Source organism: Ictidomys tridecemlineatus, chromosome X (genome assembly GCF_052094955.1).
Source record: "Ictidomys tridecemlineatus isolate mIctTri1 chromosome X, mIctTri1.hap1, whole genome shotgun sequence".
NCBI lineage: Eukaryota > Metazoa > Chordata > Mammalia > Rodentia > Sciuridae > Ictidomys > Ictidomys tridecemlineatus.
In genome coordinates, this window is record NC_135493.1 from 97,614,002 (window position 1) to 97,631,990 (window position 17,989).

General features: G+C 33.5%; 1 protein-coding gene across 1 annotated transcript in view; it reads right to left on the bottom strand.

The window, feature by feature from the left end:
• Cfap47 (cilia and flagella associated protein 47) overlaps positions 1-17,989 on the bottom strand; it is a 408,435-nt gene that overhangs the window by 183,916 nt on the left and 206,530 nt on the right. The window contains exons 39-42 of the mRNA XM_021725557.3: positions 17,353-17,441; positions 8,328-8,405; positions 3,727-3,782; positions 1,661-1,806 (exon numbers count right to left, since the gene is read on the bottom strand). Of these exons, the coding sequence (XP_021581232.3) occupies positions 1,661-1,806; positions 3,727-3,782; positions 8,328-8,405; positions 17,353-17,441 (369 nt within the window). The remainder of the gene's footprint in view (positions 1-1,660; positions 1,807-3,726; positions 3,783-8,327; positions 8,406-17,352; positions 17,442-17,989) is intronic.

Consider the following 17,989-nt stretch of genomic DNA (forward strand, 5'->3'; position numbering starts at 1 on the left):
CCATTCCACATTACAGCAGAAATTAGTTTGGGTTTCTGGCATCTAATAAAATAACTTTTTAGAGCTTTCATTGGTTTTCTTCTAAGCTAAGAATTTTTGTGAACATTGATAGAAGTTTTATAAAACTGTTTCTACTTTCTTTTTTAAAAATTATTTTTAGTTGTAGATGGACATAATACCTTTATTTTAATTTTTTTATGTGGAGCTGGGGAATGAACCCAGTGCTTCACATATGCTAGGCAAGCACTCTACCACTGAACCCCAACCCCACCCTATTTCTACTTTCAAACAGTTATTAAATACATAAATTACTTCATTTCTCTGAAAGTTCAAATGGAACAGCCAAACTGAAACAAATAGCAGTTCCTTGATAGCACTCTTACTAGAAATGTTTTTATTGTAAACATAGAAAGCTACCTAATAGAGGCCTAAGTATTTTATAGTTTTCAACAGGTGAGTCTCAATGACAAAGGAGTTATAACACACTTAATAAGATACAGGAGCTAACTAGGTGGGCTTGGATATTTTATTATCTAGTTAAGCATATAATTGCATTTTTTCTATGTAATTAGCAATATAATTGAATGTGTAAATTAATATATGTGTTTTCCCATATATGTCATTATAATTAAATATAATCCTTTAAATTGGGGCATTATCTCTCAATAGATAGCCATGTATTTCCAAGATTATTATTATTTTTATTATTGATTCTCTGACAAGGACAAAATATAGGCAATCAAAGTCATGTTTTAATAAATTTAAATATCAAATTAAGTATAATTATATTTTTATTAATTTAGATTAGATTTGTATAAACAATCTATTTGTGTAATCTATTAGTCTATTTAAAGAAAATGATCAACCTCATTACTAGGCTATTGAGAATTAATCCCAGATTTTGAAAAAGGGATTTTAAAGCACTTGATCAAACTACTAGTTGCTATTATTTTGCACAAATCTTACATAGGGAGGAATGTGTTTAAAGCTTGCATTATTTTTTGTTGCTGTTAACTATGGTGCTGGAGATGAAACCCAGAACCTTGTGCATAATAGACCCATACTCTACCACTGAGTTACATCCCCAGCCACTAAACTTCTTTAAAGGAAATAAAGCCAAGTTTTAGTATTGTTATAAAAAGGGATTTTTTAAGTGGCAATTTACGTGTAAAATTGAAATGTATTTTACATGTTTATTAAGCTTTGTTATTTTTCATCTGTAAATGAGTCTATAAATGCCAGAAAAGTACAATACCTCTTTCCAATTATCAAATGGTAATTTTCATTATATATATACTCAATATAGGATATATATAATGGACACATTTGGGGCTATATCATGGGGATTATAAATTCCTTCCTCTGGTCAACACATAGCTATGCTTTCTGAAAGAGGGTAACTCTATTATAACTTAGATACAGATGGAGCCACAGCAAGGTTAGGCATGCACCGCTTGGCTCCCATGATACTTCCCTGTGCACTCCATTAAATTTACCCTCAACTAGTAGAACACTTTGAATATTTTTGAGGATGAGCTCCTTTCCTAGCAACTTGGATACTGAAATTATCTACATTTTTATAATATTCAGCTGCCTTTAAGTGGTCTGTGTCACTACAGTGGCAGGCCATGATAGAAGCATAAACCAGTTCTGTTCTCACCTCTTTGTTATGCAAGATGATGGCACAGTAGCGTATGTGGATATCAAATGGAAGATAGTAGAGCTCCAGGCTTGAAGATCCTCTTCCTTCCAGGGAAAGATTTTGTACAGAGCAGAAGAACTCTCTGATGAAATTGGATTTAATTGCTACCAAAACATGACACAGAGCTAGTTGATATATGATATTATAACTGCTATTCAAATAAAGGAGCTGCTTAAATTAGTATGCATTTGGGGATCTATAAGATATTTATAACATTAGAACACAGAATTAGAAGATGATACATTATATTTTTAAATGAAAGTATGGGTGACTCCAGGTCAAGCAGGTTGTAACAAAAATGGATAATGATGACCCCTATGTTAAAAATTTCTTAACAAAGGGAACTTCACTACTATTTAAAATTAATCTGGCTATACATAGTAAAAGAATCACTCATGAATCTCCAACTTTTTGTAGATTGTATAATAGTTTATATTACAAAGTATAACAATGTGAACAGGAAATGAAGGACTGTCTTATATACTGAAATATATACACACTTCTGTTTTTAGTACTCTTAAAATGAGTCCATTCATTCTGTGTAGAGAATCAGACATGACTGCATGCATGCTTGCAAACGAGACGCTTTGCAGTCTTTGGTGGAGCTTGCCTGCAAACAGGATGTTCTGCCAAGTGGGCTAGGAGGGCTCTGAGAAAATTTTTATCTGTTCTTTACAAAGAGAAGAGCTCAGAATGCTCCAGCCCAAGAGTAGATTAAGTCATGAGAAGCAGGTTATTTCTGATTAGTAAGTTACTTCTGCATACAATGTTTTGCTAGCTTAGAGACCTGAGTCAGTGCTGTTGGAATGCTGCCTTCTTTGTTCACAATACTATATTAAAAAAAAAAAAACTGCTGTATTCAATAAAGGGGCTTCTTCTTCTTCTTTTTCCTTGCTCATGCTGGCCTGTGTTTGAGTTATTTGCGGCACTTTGATATTGCCTTGAATGTGGGGATATGGTGCACCAGCCTTATTAACATCATCCCAACAAACAGTATGCTAAAATGTGGCAGTAGTGAAGCAATGGGATTTCTGACACTAGGACAGATAATATAATTTTTTGCCTAGTTCTCTCACTTTCTTGGATCACTTGCTTTTAGAACCCAGTTTCCATTCTGTGAAGAAGCCTGGGCCACAAGGAAAAGCTACCTGTAAGTGTCCAGGCCAATGGCCCCAATTGAGATCCAGGTCAAAAGGCAGCATTAACAATCAGGCATGTGAATGACAAAGCCTTTGACATGAGTCAAGTCCCAGTATCCATCTCAAGGGACACCTTGAGAGATCTTGAACTAGAATCATCCAGCTGAGCCCAGCCACTCCCCAAATATGAGAGATAATGACTATAATGTGTTTTCATTGTTTCGTACCATTACATTTGGGGTAGTCTGTTCTGTAGTTAGGAATAACCAGAACTTTCTTATATTGATTTTCCTGTCTATCGTTTCTAGACCTACTGTTTTTTCCATAAAACAAAGTAAACCTATACTATCCTCACAATTCTAAACTTAGTAATATTTGTCAGGTGAGTGTGTTTAAGCAGTTCAAAATAATCCAAAAGAGACAAAAAAAGTCACATATCTAAACACATTCCTTATGCAGTAGAGGGAACTAAAACTTAGTAAACAGAGAGATGTGGGTAGAATCCCTTAAAGGGTTAACAATACTGCCATACTAGTGTCTGCTGTGATATGTACATGATGTGATTCTGCAATCTGTATATGGGGTAAAAATGGGAGTTCATAATCCACTTGAATCAAATGTATGAAATATGATATGTCAAGAGCTTTGTAATGTTTTGAACAACTAATAGTAAAAAATAAATAAATAAAAATAAAAGAAAAAAAGGGTTAACAATAGAAAAGGCAGGGAGCCAACACTTCAGCCTCTAATCCTACCTGAGATCCCCAGGGTTTGTCATTCTGACTATAGTTGCAAACACCTCTTGATGAATATTTCATTTCATATTATGCTTTGTGCATAAATGTCAGACATGAAAACCCATAAAAACTTATTTAAGATACTCACAGGTTTTTAAGCCCATTTTGATATGGGAAGAGTCCTGAGCATCATCACATCTTTTGCTAATCACACCATCACCATCACAAGAAAATAGGAAAACAACATCAACAGCAAACAAAAAAATTCAGAAACAATTATCTATCTTAATTAAATCTTATGGAGCCCTAAAAATTACAACTTCACACAATATGACATGCAAAGATCACAGATGTATTTTATATATCATTTCATGCTTATATAGTTTGATAAAGTAAAAGAAAAATAATAAGGGAAACACCAATTGACCATATTTCTACTACTCTTTTAAAAAATTTGATAAAAATGATACCCTTTTACCCTTGTAGGGAAGTACACATTTGATAATAATAACCCTAATCCAGAGACTCAAAGAGACAATGTTCTCCATTAAAAAATAAGTAAATAAATACACTCTCCTTTTGGAGTTTTAGAGTGTTTCTATAGCTTGATTACTTGAAAAAAAATCTTTTCTAAGTTTATTATTTCCAAATTTGGCTTGGGAGGCTAGGGAAGGAGGATCATGAATTCAAAGCCAGCCTTAGCAACTTAGTGAGGCCCTTAGCAATTTATCAAGACCCTGTCTCAGAAAAAAAAAATGAGAAGGACTAGGGAAGTAGTTCAGTAGTTAAGAGCCCCTGTGTTCAATCTCTGGTGCCAAAATAATAAATAAATATATGTTTGTGTGTGTGTGTGTGTGTGTGTATGTAAAATTTCCATATTTGCTTCTTTTTAATAATTGGTTACATTTCTAGGAATGAAGTAGCAAATCACAGCCTGAAGCAACTGCCTTCTTTGACAGGTTACATGTCTTCTAGAACCCTCACCAATTTCCTGCATATTGTACTTCTTTAGTATTCAGGACCACTTTGCTCAACAAGCTGTCAATTAATATTTGGGATCAAACACATTGATTGACTTATTTTTTTCTGAGAATACAAAAATTTCATAATTACTCACTTTGTTATTTGTTTTCATTTGAGTCAGATGCTCTAAAAAAGTACTTTTCAAGTAACATTATCCTAAATACCTCCATTAATTTTTTCCTATTTTAATTTTATGAATAACACTGTCTTTTCATTACATCATACTCGATGATGTTATTTACCACTTGTAATTGTTCAGTGCTTTTTTTCTACTCACAAGCATTCTGGCTAGCAGCTTAGGTACTGTAATGCTTTTTTAAAAAAAAGTAAAATGCATTTAATATTTTACATAATTTGGGCATTTGATAGACACTTTAATTTAAGGCTGCCATAGGCATAATAATAATAGATGGACATTTTACATTCATAAGGAAGACCATATACAGAGTAGAAAAAATAACAAAGAGTGCTTATTATTTCTCCTTATATGGCTCCATTGTCGTCTTTTTGATAATGGAGCTCTCGGTAGAATGCCTGATTAAAATCCACATTTAGTTCAATACTTGCAATTTCTAGTCCTTCAATCATTTTTATCATAGTGTGTAGAAAAGCACACCAATCTGGACTTCATATCCTTTTTCTTTTCCTTGCCTACTTTTTTCAGAAACAAGTAATAAAAGTGCCTTTGAAGAAGTCAAGAATTGCCTCATTTCAAAGAAATGTCTCAAACTCGGATAAATTAAGATACTTATACTCTTTGTGGTAAAGACAGACAGAAAACTTTGTGGATTTAGAAATTTGTCCTGGCTTTTTCATGAAACAAATGATTATCATGATTGTTAAAGACATCAGAAAATAATTTTATTAAAATTACTAGCTTGTGAAAATTCCATTATACTTGATTAATGTTCCTGAGTCTAGAAAGTCAATGATATACCTAATTTATTTATTCAAACCAGTATCTTGGATATCCTACAGACAAAACAGAAAATAATTAATTTACCTTTTTATTATTCCCTACACATAGATCTATGCAACCACTTTTATACATATTTCTAGATTATGGTTGAAACTATAATAGAGGGAGCATGTTTAAATGCTTTCTGGTTTTAAGGAAAAATATCATCAAAAAAGGCAAAAATTATATAAACTTCTGTGATCCAACAATGGAATAGTTCCTGGTAATTCAGGGAGTGAGAGTCAGGGAGTAGAAGCTATTTTTGAGATGCAAAGGGGTGAAATTTATTTTTTCCTATTTTAAAATTTATTTTTCCTATTTTTTCCTATGCAGCTAAAATAATTAAAATGTCATTGGGTTGGTTAGCTTCCAGGCATGAATAAATAGCCCAAAAGATGATTTCCTACTTAAGCCCTTACTAAATGGAAACTCTTTATTGTAGCTTCCACAAAATTACAATAGGGGATTATATTGGGATTGTGTCTAAACCAAATAGCAATATATCTGGTTCAAGTCTAGTTTTCATACATCGTGGAAGAATATATGAGAGAATCAAGTTTTAGACTCATTCTATCCTCCATGTAATCTAGTAGCTCCTCAAAAATGGGGTGGGGGGTGTCTCAGTGGCCATGTAGAGAACAGTAACAATGGTAGGTATGTTTGCTGTTTTTTGTACCATTTTGGCCTCTGGCAGTTGAAAAATATCTAAAGAAGGGGCCCTAACCAGAGGTCTAAGGGTACAGTGGATTTGGGAATTTGAATGGTGAAAATTCCTTCTTGATTTCCACTAACTTATAACCAAAGCCAGCCTCAGCAACTTAGTAAGAACCTAAGCAACTCAGTGACATCCTGTCTCAAAATAAAAAATAAAAAGGGCTAGGGATATGTTTCAGTGGTTAAGTGCCCCTGGGTTCAATCCCTGGTATGGAAAAAATTAAACTAAACTAAACTTAATTAAATTTTAAAAAGATAAGAATCCATAAAAAAGAAAGTTTCTTTACTTAAAACTTCAGAGTCCAAGGATTTAATAATTCTAAAACTTTGGATACAATAAAAGTTATTATAGAATATTATATAAAGTTAACATGCAAAAATTTGAGATACAGAATTACTATTGTGTATTGCAAATCATGAAAGTAGACTCAATTTTGCTATTCATCGCACTAATTTGATTTTGAGTTATTTATGCTCACAGATTGCTACAACATTGGTTTGCGATCTAATTTAATACATAATATATAATTTTTTCATATGTAATGTGAATAAATTATTTCAAGGGTATTCAGGCAAAATCTATGACAACAAAACAGCCACTTTATTCAAGAAAAAGCAAGAGACTAAAAAGAAAAAAAAATATCTAGGAGAACTGTTAACTGAAATGTTTGCAGCAATATTAGTATTCATATCTACAAAGAAATTTTTTTAAAAAAATACCTTATTCCTCTTATTATTATGGTATCCATAGTGCTATCTTACAGATGAAAGTATTAATTCATGTTTTATTGTCCACTAAATCAAAATATGTAAGCAAAACTTTGAATGTCCTACTTAAGCATTTAATTAGCACTCAGTAAAACAATGCAATGAGACAAAAATTGTTTTTCTTCTTAAACAACTTTTCTCATAGAATAGCCATTGAAGAAATCAAATATAATAGATAAAACCCTTATGCTCTCCCAGAAGTATTGATTTAATATATTTAAATATAATTTACCATTGGAAAATAAACTATACTCATTTTAATTTTATCAAAATTTGCAAAAGCACTTCAACAGTTTCCGATGACGTTAACACTGGAAGTTTCTATGTTATCAAAACTGCCAATTTCTTGCCTCCTAATACTTTTTTGCCTAAAAAATCACATTGATACTGTCAAGGATTACACAGAGATGAACGAAGGTATAAAATACACTAACATCATTATATAAATGATGAACATACACATGGTTTTCATCAGTAGAAAAACTATTTTCTTTCTGCCATTCTTTAATCTAGATAACACTGTTTAAAACATACTTCACTTTAAACACCAATTCTGTAGCTTAAAATAGGTGAGAAATATAAAATAATCTTAACTTTAAAAAAATTATGCTTCTCTATTCAGGACTCAAAGTTATTTTTAACCTAAATAAAGACCTCATGATGTAAGCAGAACAAGTTTAAACACAGTTGATCATAATTATACATGAATTCTGTTTCCAAATTTGCTCATTTGCAAAATTTATTTGTAACCCTAAAATCAACACTCATGGTATTTCCCAGTGTTCAAGGACATGTGCAGAGTTCTATTCAGTGATTGCTCCAATTCCCTATTAAGTCCAAATTCTAGGGCCAGGTGGACAGGTTTTGAATCATTTTCGTGGCACCTAGTAGTTGGGCACCATCAGTCAAGTCATTTGTAAAATAAGGAAAATAGAATCTACTAATATGGGTTATTTCTAAGATTCAAGATTATAAACTATGCAACTCTTTCTTCTAGGAGCAAAGATCCAGTATTCACATTGAGTATTTGTGACAAATTTTTAGAACATGACTCTCATGAATAATGAAAATATACTGTATTTAATCAAGTGCATATTTATACAGTTTTCTTGCACATGATCCTAGTAACACCTAACATATATTTGAATGAGAGTGTACATAATGTCAAATAAACATTTTGAATAAATCAAAACTATGGTATAATAAATATAACAAGTTTCCTTGAGTGCTAATCTCTCAGAACTTTTACTCAGATACTTTTGAATATAAAATATATAGACATTTACTCATGGCTTATGTGTTGTCCATATTCAGTTAATTGTGATGGCAAATAGACAAATGTTGTGGATTCCACCAAAATGACACTGAAAAAAATAAAGAATTATTTTCAAATGTATTGCAACAAACTGTAGATGACCCAAAAACATTCTTTTACTTTCTTTTCATCATTCATAAAACATAAAACATTAGGATCAGAATAAACCACAATTTAAAATGTTCATGTTTTCTCATTCTGCAAGTAAAAGCATATATGTTAGAAAGTAATGATCTAGAATGGAAATATGTGAAATATTATTTTATACTGAAAATAAATAGAATATTCTTTTATATGGAAAAGAAACACTGAATTTTCACAGCAAGGAAATTCAGAACATAAACAATTGCTCAAATTATATTTCAGAAGTAAGCCAGAAATCACAAACTGGTCTTAAGGCATAGCCAGAATTATATACATTTAACAATTCCTAATCTTATTTCAAAAAAAAGAGAAATATATATTTTAGGAATAGACATGTACATGAGATATGGGTAGCTAATTAATCATTAAGTTATCATTAATCATTAAGTTATGGGTAGCTAATTAATCATTAAGATGTAGCACATTGGTAGAGCTTTTGCCTAGAATGTACAGGCCCTGGATTCCATGCCCAGCACTGCAAAAAAGAAAAAGAATGAAAAAAAATTTACAGAACATTACTGGTTATACCATTTTCTGAAATCACATAGCAATGCAATTGTTTTGGTATGACTGTTATAGTTTGAATATGAGGTGCCCCTCCAAAACTCCTATGTAAACGCAGGAATGTTAGGAGGTAAAAATGATTGGACTGTGAGAGCTGTAAGCTAATTAGTCCATCCTTGTTTGAAGGACTAATGCTCCCATTGACTTACCTCCTTTGGCAAAGAAAACCTAAACCTGTAATCTCTGGTATTTGAATTAAGAAACCGTTCTTCCTCCTTCCCAGTTTGGTAAGACCACTACTGCCAAGGACACAGGGCTCCCTCCTCCCCAGGCTTCCATTTGAAGAACTATCTTTCTGGGGGAGTTAGGACTTCAAAATTTCTTATACTTCCCCCATTACATGTTGCTGAAGCCAGGTTCTGGGCAAGTGCAGCTGAGAGGAGATAAGGGTCTCCCATCTTACACTCAGGCTCCACTCATGGAACAGAGGTTTTAACCACAGTTGTGGCACTGCTCATAATAATGAGACACCCCCCCACACCTCAACTGCCCTTATCTCAGCTTGTAAAATGCTAGTTCCACGCTAGGATCAGATATTTTACCCCAGGAAAGAAGCAAGCTTTAAAGCAGATAACTCCTAATCTCCTCCCCAAGGTGCCCATTTCATTCTCAAGAAAGTGATTAGAAGTTCAAGCCAAAGCATGCTTTTAAGACAGGTAGGTTATGATGAAAGGCAATTGGGAGAAGATAGACTCAATAAAAATACCAGCTTAATTGTAGGCCTGTAGGAGAAAACTGTGGAAAGAGAGAGCTAGGAGGAGCCCCTTTAGAGTTATAATAAACTCAAACACTGATTTAGAGAAATATTAATTCAAAAGAGCATGAATTTGATTGGATTAGTCTGAAGAGCAATTTATGTTCCCCTTGGGCATTGGAATTAATGGAGTTTAACGTTTGGGCAGGAAGAGATATGCATCACTAAAATAACCCAGCCAGTCAGTAAAAATGTAGAATATGTATTAACAGCCTTGGGGAGATAGAACCAGTACCCAAATTTGATAAAATATACTTTCTAAAATACCCAAATTCCTTAAAAAATTATGAAACATGCAAAGAAATAGAAAAATAAGCAAGCAACAGAAACTGCTGTTCGAGTGAGAAAGATATTGGATTTAACAGAGAACAAATTCAAAACAGTCATTACAAATATCTTCAAAGGACTAAAGGAAAGTATGATAAAAGAAGTAAAGGAAGATGTGATGACAATGTAGCACCAAGTAGAAAATACCAATAAAGGCTGACACTATCAAAAAGAATCAAATAGAAATTCTGGAGTTAGAAACCACAATAATTGATATGGGAAATTCACTGGCAGATTCAACAGTAGATTTGAACTGGCAGAAAAAAATAATTAATAAACTTAAAGATTGATGGATTACAAAATCAGAAGAACAGACACAAAAAATGAAGAAAATAAATAGAATTTCACACATAGATGGGAGAGATATACTATAAGAACAATATGTGGGGTAATGGAATTTCATAAAAGAAAGGCAGGAGAAAGGAAAAGAAAAAATGTCCAAAAAGTAAAGTGGGTTAAGAACAAAGCTGGATCAAAAAAAAAAAAAAAAAAAAAACCAACAACAACAAAAAAAAAACCCCAGAAATGATAAATAAGAAAGCTAATATAAATAAAAACTATAAATATATGAATGTTGTCAGTTATAGGCTTAATTATATCTCCTCAAATTTCATATATTGAAGCCCTAATTCCTACTACCTTAGAATGTGGATGTTTTTCGAAATAGAGCATTTATATAAATGATTAATTCAAAATGAGGCTAAGATAGATTCTGATCTGATCTGACTAGTGTCCTTATAAGAGCAGGAAATTTGGACACACAGAGAGAGATACTAGAGATACCAGGGGAATTGAGTTACTATTAATTGGAAGCTGATTATGGTATGTTAAGAAGTCTATGGTAATACCAACAGCAATCACTAGGGAAACAAATCTACAATATATTTAATATATCATTAAAAAGTTAAAATACTACATTAGAAAATATTCACTAATGTAAAAGAAAGAATTTATGGCACAATGGAGTAAAAAAGAAAGATAAAATATACAGAAAACCAAATGAAAACTGGCAAAAGTAAATCCACTACATCAATAATAGCAAAAAATGTGAATGGATTAAGCAACACAAACACATGACTTTTAAAAAGTTTGCATTTTCATCAACATGGATGAATCTGGAGAATGTTAGGGTAAATGTAATAAGCCAGTAGGAGAATCACAAATACTGCATGATTTCACATATATGAAGTATATATAATAGTTAAACTCAGAAAAGCAGATATATCATAGTAGTTGCTGGGGGCTGGGGGTTTAGGGAAATGGGAAAGCATTGTTGAATGGGTATAAAGGTTCAGTTATATTAGAGGAACTAGGTTTTAAAATCTGCTATTACAACATGGTTCCTATAGTTAACAATATGATATTGTAACCTCAAAATTTGTTAGAAAGATAGATATCATATTAAGTGTTTTTACTATACAAAAAGCAAGGAAGCAAACAAACCTAAGAGTTAAGAGGAAATTTTGGGACTTATTGGTTATCTTTACTATTTTGACTGTGGTGACAGTGTCATGGGTGTTGAGAGCCACAGCCAAAGGGGCCCCAGCAAACTTCCAGCTGCCAGCAAGCTTCAGACTGCCCCAGCAACATCTAGCTGATTGGCTCCTCTGCGGTGATGTTCATTGGGCTGTTTCCCTGCTACCCAGGAGGCTGAGGAGGAAGGGCGAGGCCAGCCTAGGCGATTTAGCCAGGCCCCGTTCTCAAAATAAATAATACAAGGGGCCGGGAGGTAGCTCAGTGGTGGAACAACTCTAGGCTCAATCAAGAAGAAAAAGAAAAACCCAACACCAGATGGGCCTTGCCTCACCCACACACCACAGGAAGCCCAGCATGGAGGGCTCCCTCCCGAAACCCGAATACCCCACTGGTGTACACATGTCCTCCCAGGGGCGTCGGGTTGCATTCTGGGAACCGGTGCTATAGGCTGTGGGAATTGAAAAGGAATTGACCCAAGTCCAGCCCAGGAGCTAATGAGCTGTGTGAGGAGAGGCCCAGGGTGTGGTAGAGACAAATAAGGCAGAGGTCCCGTCTCCTTTCTATGCCCAGCGTCATCAGCAGTAGCCAGGCTCAATCCATATTCTTCCACTGATTCCTTGGACCTCCTCCTGAGCTCCAGCTTCATCCTTCTGAAGGACTAACTTGCTCCTTTCATGCCCCATGTCCCTGTTCCATGGTTCCACCCAGATGAGCCTGTGGGGCCCCATCTACAGACTTGCTGTCTCCCGGTTCCGGAGGCTGGAAGCACAGGCTCGAGGTGCCAGCAGGTCTGGTTTCTCCTGAGGCCTCTCTCCTTGGGCTGCAGGTGGCCGCCTTCTCACTGTGTCCTCACGTGGCTGTCTCAGCCTGTGCGCTGACTGTTCTAATCTCTTCTTATAAGGACACTAGTCAGATTGGATTAGGGCCCACGCAAATGGCCTCATTTTATATTAAGCCTATTTCCAAAAATAGTCACATTCTGAAGGTACTGAGGGTAAGACTTTAACAGATGAATTTAAGGGAAGGGCAATTCAGTCCATGTCACCCACAATAGCTCCGTCTTGAAGTGCTCCTTTGGCATCAAGTGCCAGAAATTCAACTCTGAGTACCTCATGTTTTGCTGCAGCAAAGAAGAGAAGCTATTTCTCAAGGAACTTCACAGTCTGGAGAGAGAGGCACAGCTGGATCAGGGCTTGGTGATCCACTCGGGATCTTAGCTCATCTTCCTCTGGCTTTGCACCCCATGTAGGTTCCACGTGGTGGAAGGAGCAGGTTTAGGCCACATCAGCAGTGGGAAAGAAAAAGAAAGAAAGAGGTTCCCAGACTTGGTCTTGTTAGCTGTGACTGATCTGGCCTGACCTGGTTGTGTGGTCTTCCCTGAACCAATCACTGCAGCCTGGTGACTGGCATCTGGGCTAAGCTAGGAGGTGGCCCACTCCCTTAAGGAGAAATGAAAGTACAGAGGTCGTTTCAGAAGGGATGCAAATGTCTGATGGACTGCAGTCACAGTTTGTGAGAAATAGAAAATCCAGCTGAGCGGCTGGGTCTACCTTAGTTGGTAGAACGCAAGTCCAGCAGGGCGCAGTGGCGCGCACCCGAAATCCCAGTGGCTCGGGAGGCTGAGACAGGAGGATCACAAGTTCAAAGCCAGCCTCCGCTGCCGAAGTCTGGCTTGGCACAAATCAGGAGCCACTTGTCAAAAAGAAACTAACTTTATTTTTAGAACTACAAACGCCAAACAAAACAGCTCCAGGGAAAAACCCTCAGAGCCCAACTGCCACCACCGGCTTCCACAAGCCTCTCTCTCCAACACCAGCCTTTTCCTCCCACAATCCTCCTCCTCTTGAGGCCGATTGGCTGAGTTGCGTGGGCAGAGCCAAAGAAGTCACCCAATGAGCAGCTCCGTGGAGGAGCCAATCAGCTAGATGTTGCTGGGGCAGCTGTGAGCCAATCATCAGCTGGCAGTCTGAAGGGCAGGGAAACAGCCCAATGAACATCACCGCAGAGGAGCCAATCAGCTAGATGTTGCTGGGGCAGTCTGAAGCTTGCTGGCAGCTGGAAGTTTGCTGGGGCCCCTTTGGCTGTGGCTCTCAACACATGGGTATGTGTCACTCATCACTCATCAAATTGTACACATGAAATATGTGAAATTTTTTTGTATATGAATCATAATTTAATAAATGTAGTTAAATAAACAAACAAAACCCCAACAACCAAAAATGTATGCTGGCTATAGGAGACATACTTGGATTCAAGATACAAATAAATCAAAAATAGTAAGGTTAGAAAAAATATATATATAGCACATAGTAATTATAAAAATGCTGGAGTGCTTATACTAATATAAAACATGATAACATTTTTTAAAAAATGTAACTATATATGAAGTAAGACCATTTGTAATATCTATGATGCTAAAACAATTATAAATATATACATACCTAACTACAGAATAACAAAATACAGAAAGCAAAAACTGGCATATATGGAAAAATAGTCAATAATAATATATATTTAAATATCTCACTTTCGATAATAAAGGAAATATTTAGGCAGAAGGATTAAAAGGAAATATAGAGCTTAGAAAATACTATAAACCAACCAACCAGAATGAACAGATACTTGTAGAGTATCCCTCAAAAACAGTAGAAAATGGGGCTAGGGTTGTGGCTCAGTGGTAGAGTGCTTGCCTAGCATGTGTGAAGCCTGGGTTCGATTCTTAGCACTGCATATAAATAAATGAATAAAGTGAAGGTCCATCAACAACTAAAGATATATATATATATAAATAATTAAAAAAGAGTAGAAAACATACTGCTCTTGTAAACATTCTATGTTACAAATCTAATGGTAGGCCATGAGATAATCCTTGATCAAACTGAAATGATTAAAGAAATACAAAATGTATTCTCTGGCTAAAATGGAATGAAATTAAAAGTCAATACAGAAAGAAATTTGGAAATTCACAAATAAAGGAAAATTAAAGAACTTACCCTCAAAAAATAGTAAGTTAGGAATAAATCAAAAGTAAAAATAGAAAGCACCTTTAGATTAGCAAAAATAAACTCAAAATACATAAAAAGTGAGATGTTGTTTAAGCAGTGTCCAGAGTGAAATATATATATATAAATGCACATATGAATAAAGAAGAAAGATTTAAAAATAATAAAGCTAACTTTTTACATTAAGAAACTAGGAAAAGAACAAAAAGTCTAAACCCAATCAGACAGAAGAAAATAAGTAATAACAGAAAAAAAAATAAATGTTAGTGCAGAAATGAAATAGGCAATAGAAAAATAATATACAACACCAAGAAGATCAGGGGTTTCTTTGAAAAGATCAATAAGATAACAAATTTATATTTATGTAGATTGATCAAGAATGAAAGAAGAATCAAATTAGTAAAATAAATGATGGAATAAGGGAAACCATATTTATTTGACAAATAATAAAAAGATTATAACAGAATACTATGAAAACCTCCATGCCAAAATGAGTTACATAACTTAAAAAATACACAAATTCCTAGAATGAAGCAAAGTACAAAAACTTATTCAACAAGAAATAGGAATTCTGAATAGACTCATAAGAAATGGAAGAAATCAGTAATGAAATAAACTTCCCACAAAGCAGAGCCCAGAATCAAAGGGCTTCAGTTGTGAATTCTACCAAACATTAAAACAATTAATACCAATCTTCACAAACTCTTCCAAAAAATAGAATACAAAGGAACATTTCCCAATTCATTTTCTAAGGGTAGTATTAATTATGTGAAAAACAGACATCACAAGAAAAGGGAAAAATCACTGCTAAATTCCATAATATGAAGACAAAATCCTCAACAAGATACTGACAAAACGAATCTTAATCATGCTTTTGAAAGTATTATGGAGTATTAAATAATGGTGTTTTGTTAAAGAAAAATTTAAAAACTTCCAATCTTGTATACAGTCACGGAGTCAGCAACCTAGCCAACTAACCCTATCTCTGTTAAATCTATGCTAGACTGCATTAAAGGTTAAAAATAATGATAATGTACAATGAAAATTGATCAAATTCAGTCATTGTGCTAACTATAATTTTGGGGAATGCATATGGAGATATTTCATTTTAAAGTATGTTAAATATGAGATTTTAATAATTTTTTTAATTATTTAATTTCATTTTTTAGTATAACTAAAATTTAATATAACTAAAAAATGATCATTTTTAATATAACTTGAAAAAGATCACTTATTATACTGGTTATAACTCAAATAGTCTCTATGATTAATTGGCATTAAATTTCTTTCTTATTTATTTTCTTTAATTATTTTTATATTTTGCACATAATACATGGCTATTTTTGATTTCTGATTGCTTTTAAATGTTTCAGTTTATTTCATAGTTGTCTAAGTTTGAGAGCATATTCATTCAAGGAAGGATGGAGTAAAAATAAAATTAGTTTTTCTGCTCTGAACCAAACCACACACCTCTCACAGTCATTTTAATTTAACCTAAGAGAAATCATAAAGACATATTAAAATATCATCAGATTTTTGTGAAACATGTTTCTAATATTCTTCTTATTCCTGGAACATTCAAATTTAACACTAGAATGAAAGATGAAATATGCTTTATCCTGGTTTTTTTCTGAAGGACTGCAGCCATTTGGTTCAATTAAGGGCATATTTTAATACTGGATTAACCCCATATATTCACTTTTTATATTCTTTACACTCCAACATAACACTTTCATAAAATTTCAGTCTATACTATTCTCCCTTATATGCACATGAAAACCATAAACATACCAGTAATTGTTTCTACATAATAAATTTTGTTTTGTCAACAATGATTGATCTTATTAATAATAAAATACCAAAAAGGCTTGACAAACAATGATTAGAGAAATGTAAAATTATCAAATATTAAATATAAGTATGTATATATATTTGTGTATATGTCTGGAATAATGAGTCCCTAATTTAACCAGTACATGAGGCATATCATTTTTCATATTCTCCCACAACATGTAAACTTTTATGTAGTAATGTTTTTTTTTTAATTTTTTTTTAATTTATAGGTGGACACAATATCTTGATGTGGTGCTGAGGATTGAACCCAGTGCCTCAGGCATGTTAGGAGAGCACTCTACCTCTGAGCCACAATCCCAGCCCCTGTAGTAATGTTTTATTGTGTCTTTAAATAATAGTAAAGAATTTTCTTTTCATTGCAAATTTTTATTATTATCATTAAAACTCAAGACAGACACATGCACATTGAATGTACAGTATAAATTAATCTTGATGCTCCAAGCAAAAATATATTTTTTAACTGAATCAATATTTCAGTTTTGGATATTAGCAGATGCAATAGAATTAGATACAAAGAGTCTATTAATTCAAAATTTTTTTTAAAATTAAAAGAACACCAAATCCGAATAAACAGAAAGATTATAGACAAAATTTTTAAATTTGTATGATCAAGAACCAGTTCAAGAAAAAAATTATTTATTTTCTTTTTTTTGACATAGTTCCTTTATTTATTTATTTATTTTATTTTATTGGTTGTTCAAATTATTTGTCCTATTTTATCTGATGATGCTTATAAGTTTATAGGAATATAAACACATTTAATTATTTAATTTCTTTTCAAAATGGTTCGTGTAAAAAAGGTAAAGAATACTAGATAATCCTTTTAAGAGTGAAAATAGCTAATTGCAATAAATTTACACCCACCAATAACTTACCTAAAGTCTCCAGCAGTCGGGAAGGGGTTTTTCACATTTATAGTAACTTTCTTCCATTGATAACATGGAGTTTTGCATTTCAGAATTTCCTAAAGTAAAAAGAAATAAAGCATACTATATGATAATGTCAAAAATCCCTTAACTATATATAATATGAAGTTAAAAATCTACAAATTGTCCATTTACATATTAAACTGACACTAATTTATTAAATTCTCCTTATCCCATAAATATTATACTGCTAAAATCTGGGTAGAAAGGATAAAATTATATTTAATCTCAATACTGATCCATAGTACTATGCTAAAATTAAACCATTTGTCAAAGCAGTGTTTCTCAAACTGATCTCTTTAAAATTGGTTTGTTAATGACTGGACATGGTTTCTATTTTCAAATAATCAGACACACACACACACACACACACACACACACACACACACACACATTTATATATATGGCTCCATAAGGCAGAGATAGCTGTGCTGTGGATGTGCATGTGGGGATAAATATCTGTGTATAAGACTATATGTGAGTATGACATGTCTGCATTTATAATGTGGTGGCAACACTTACATTTATATTGTAATAAAAGCACATATACAAAATAAAAACTCCAAATTATCCAAGGGAATCTCAC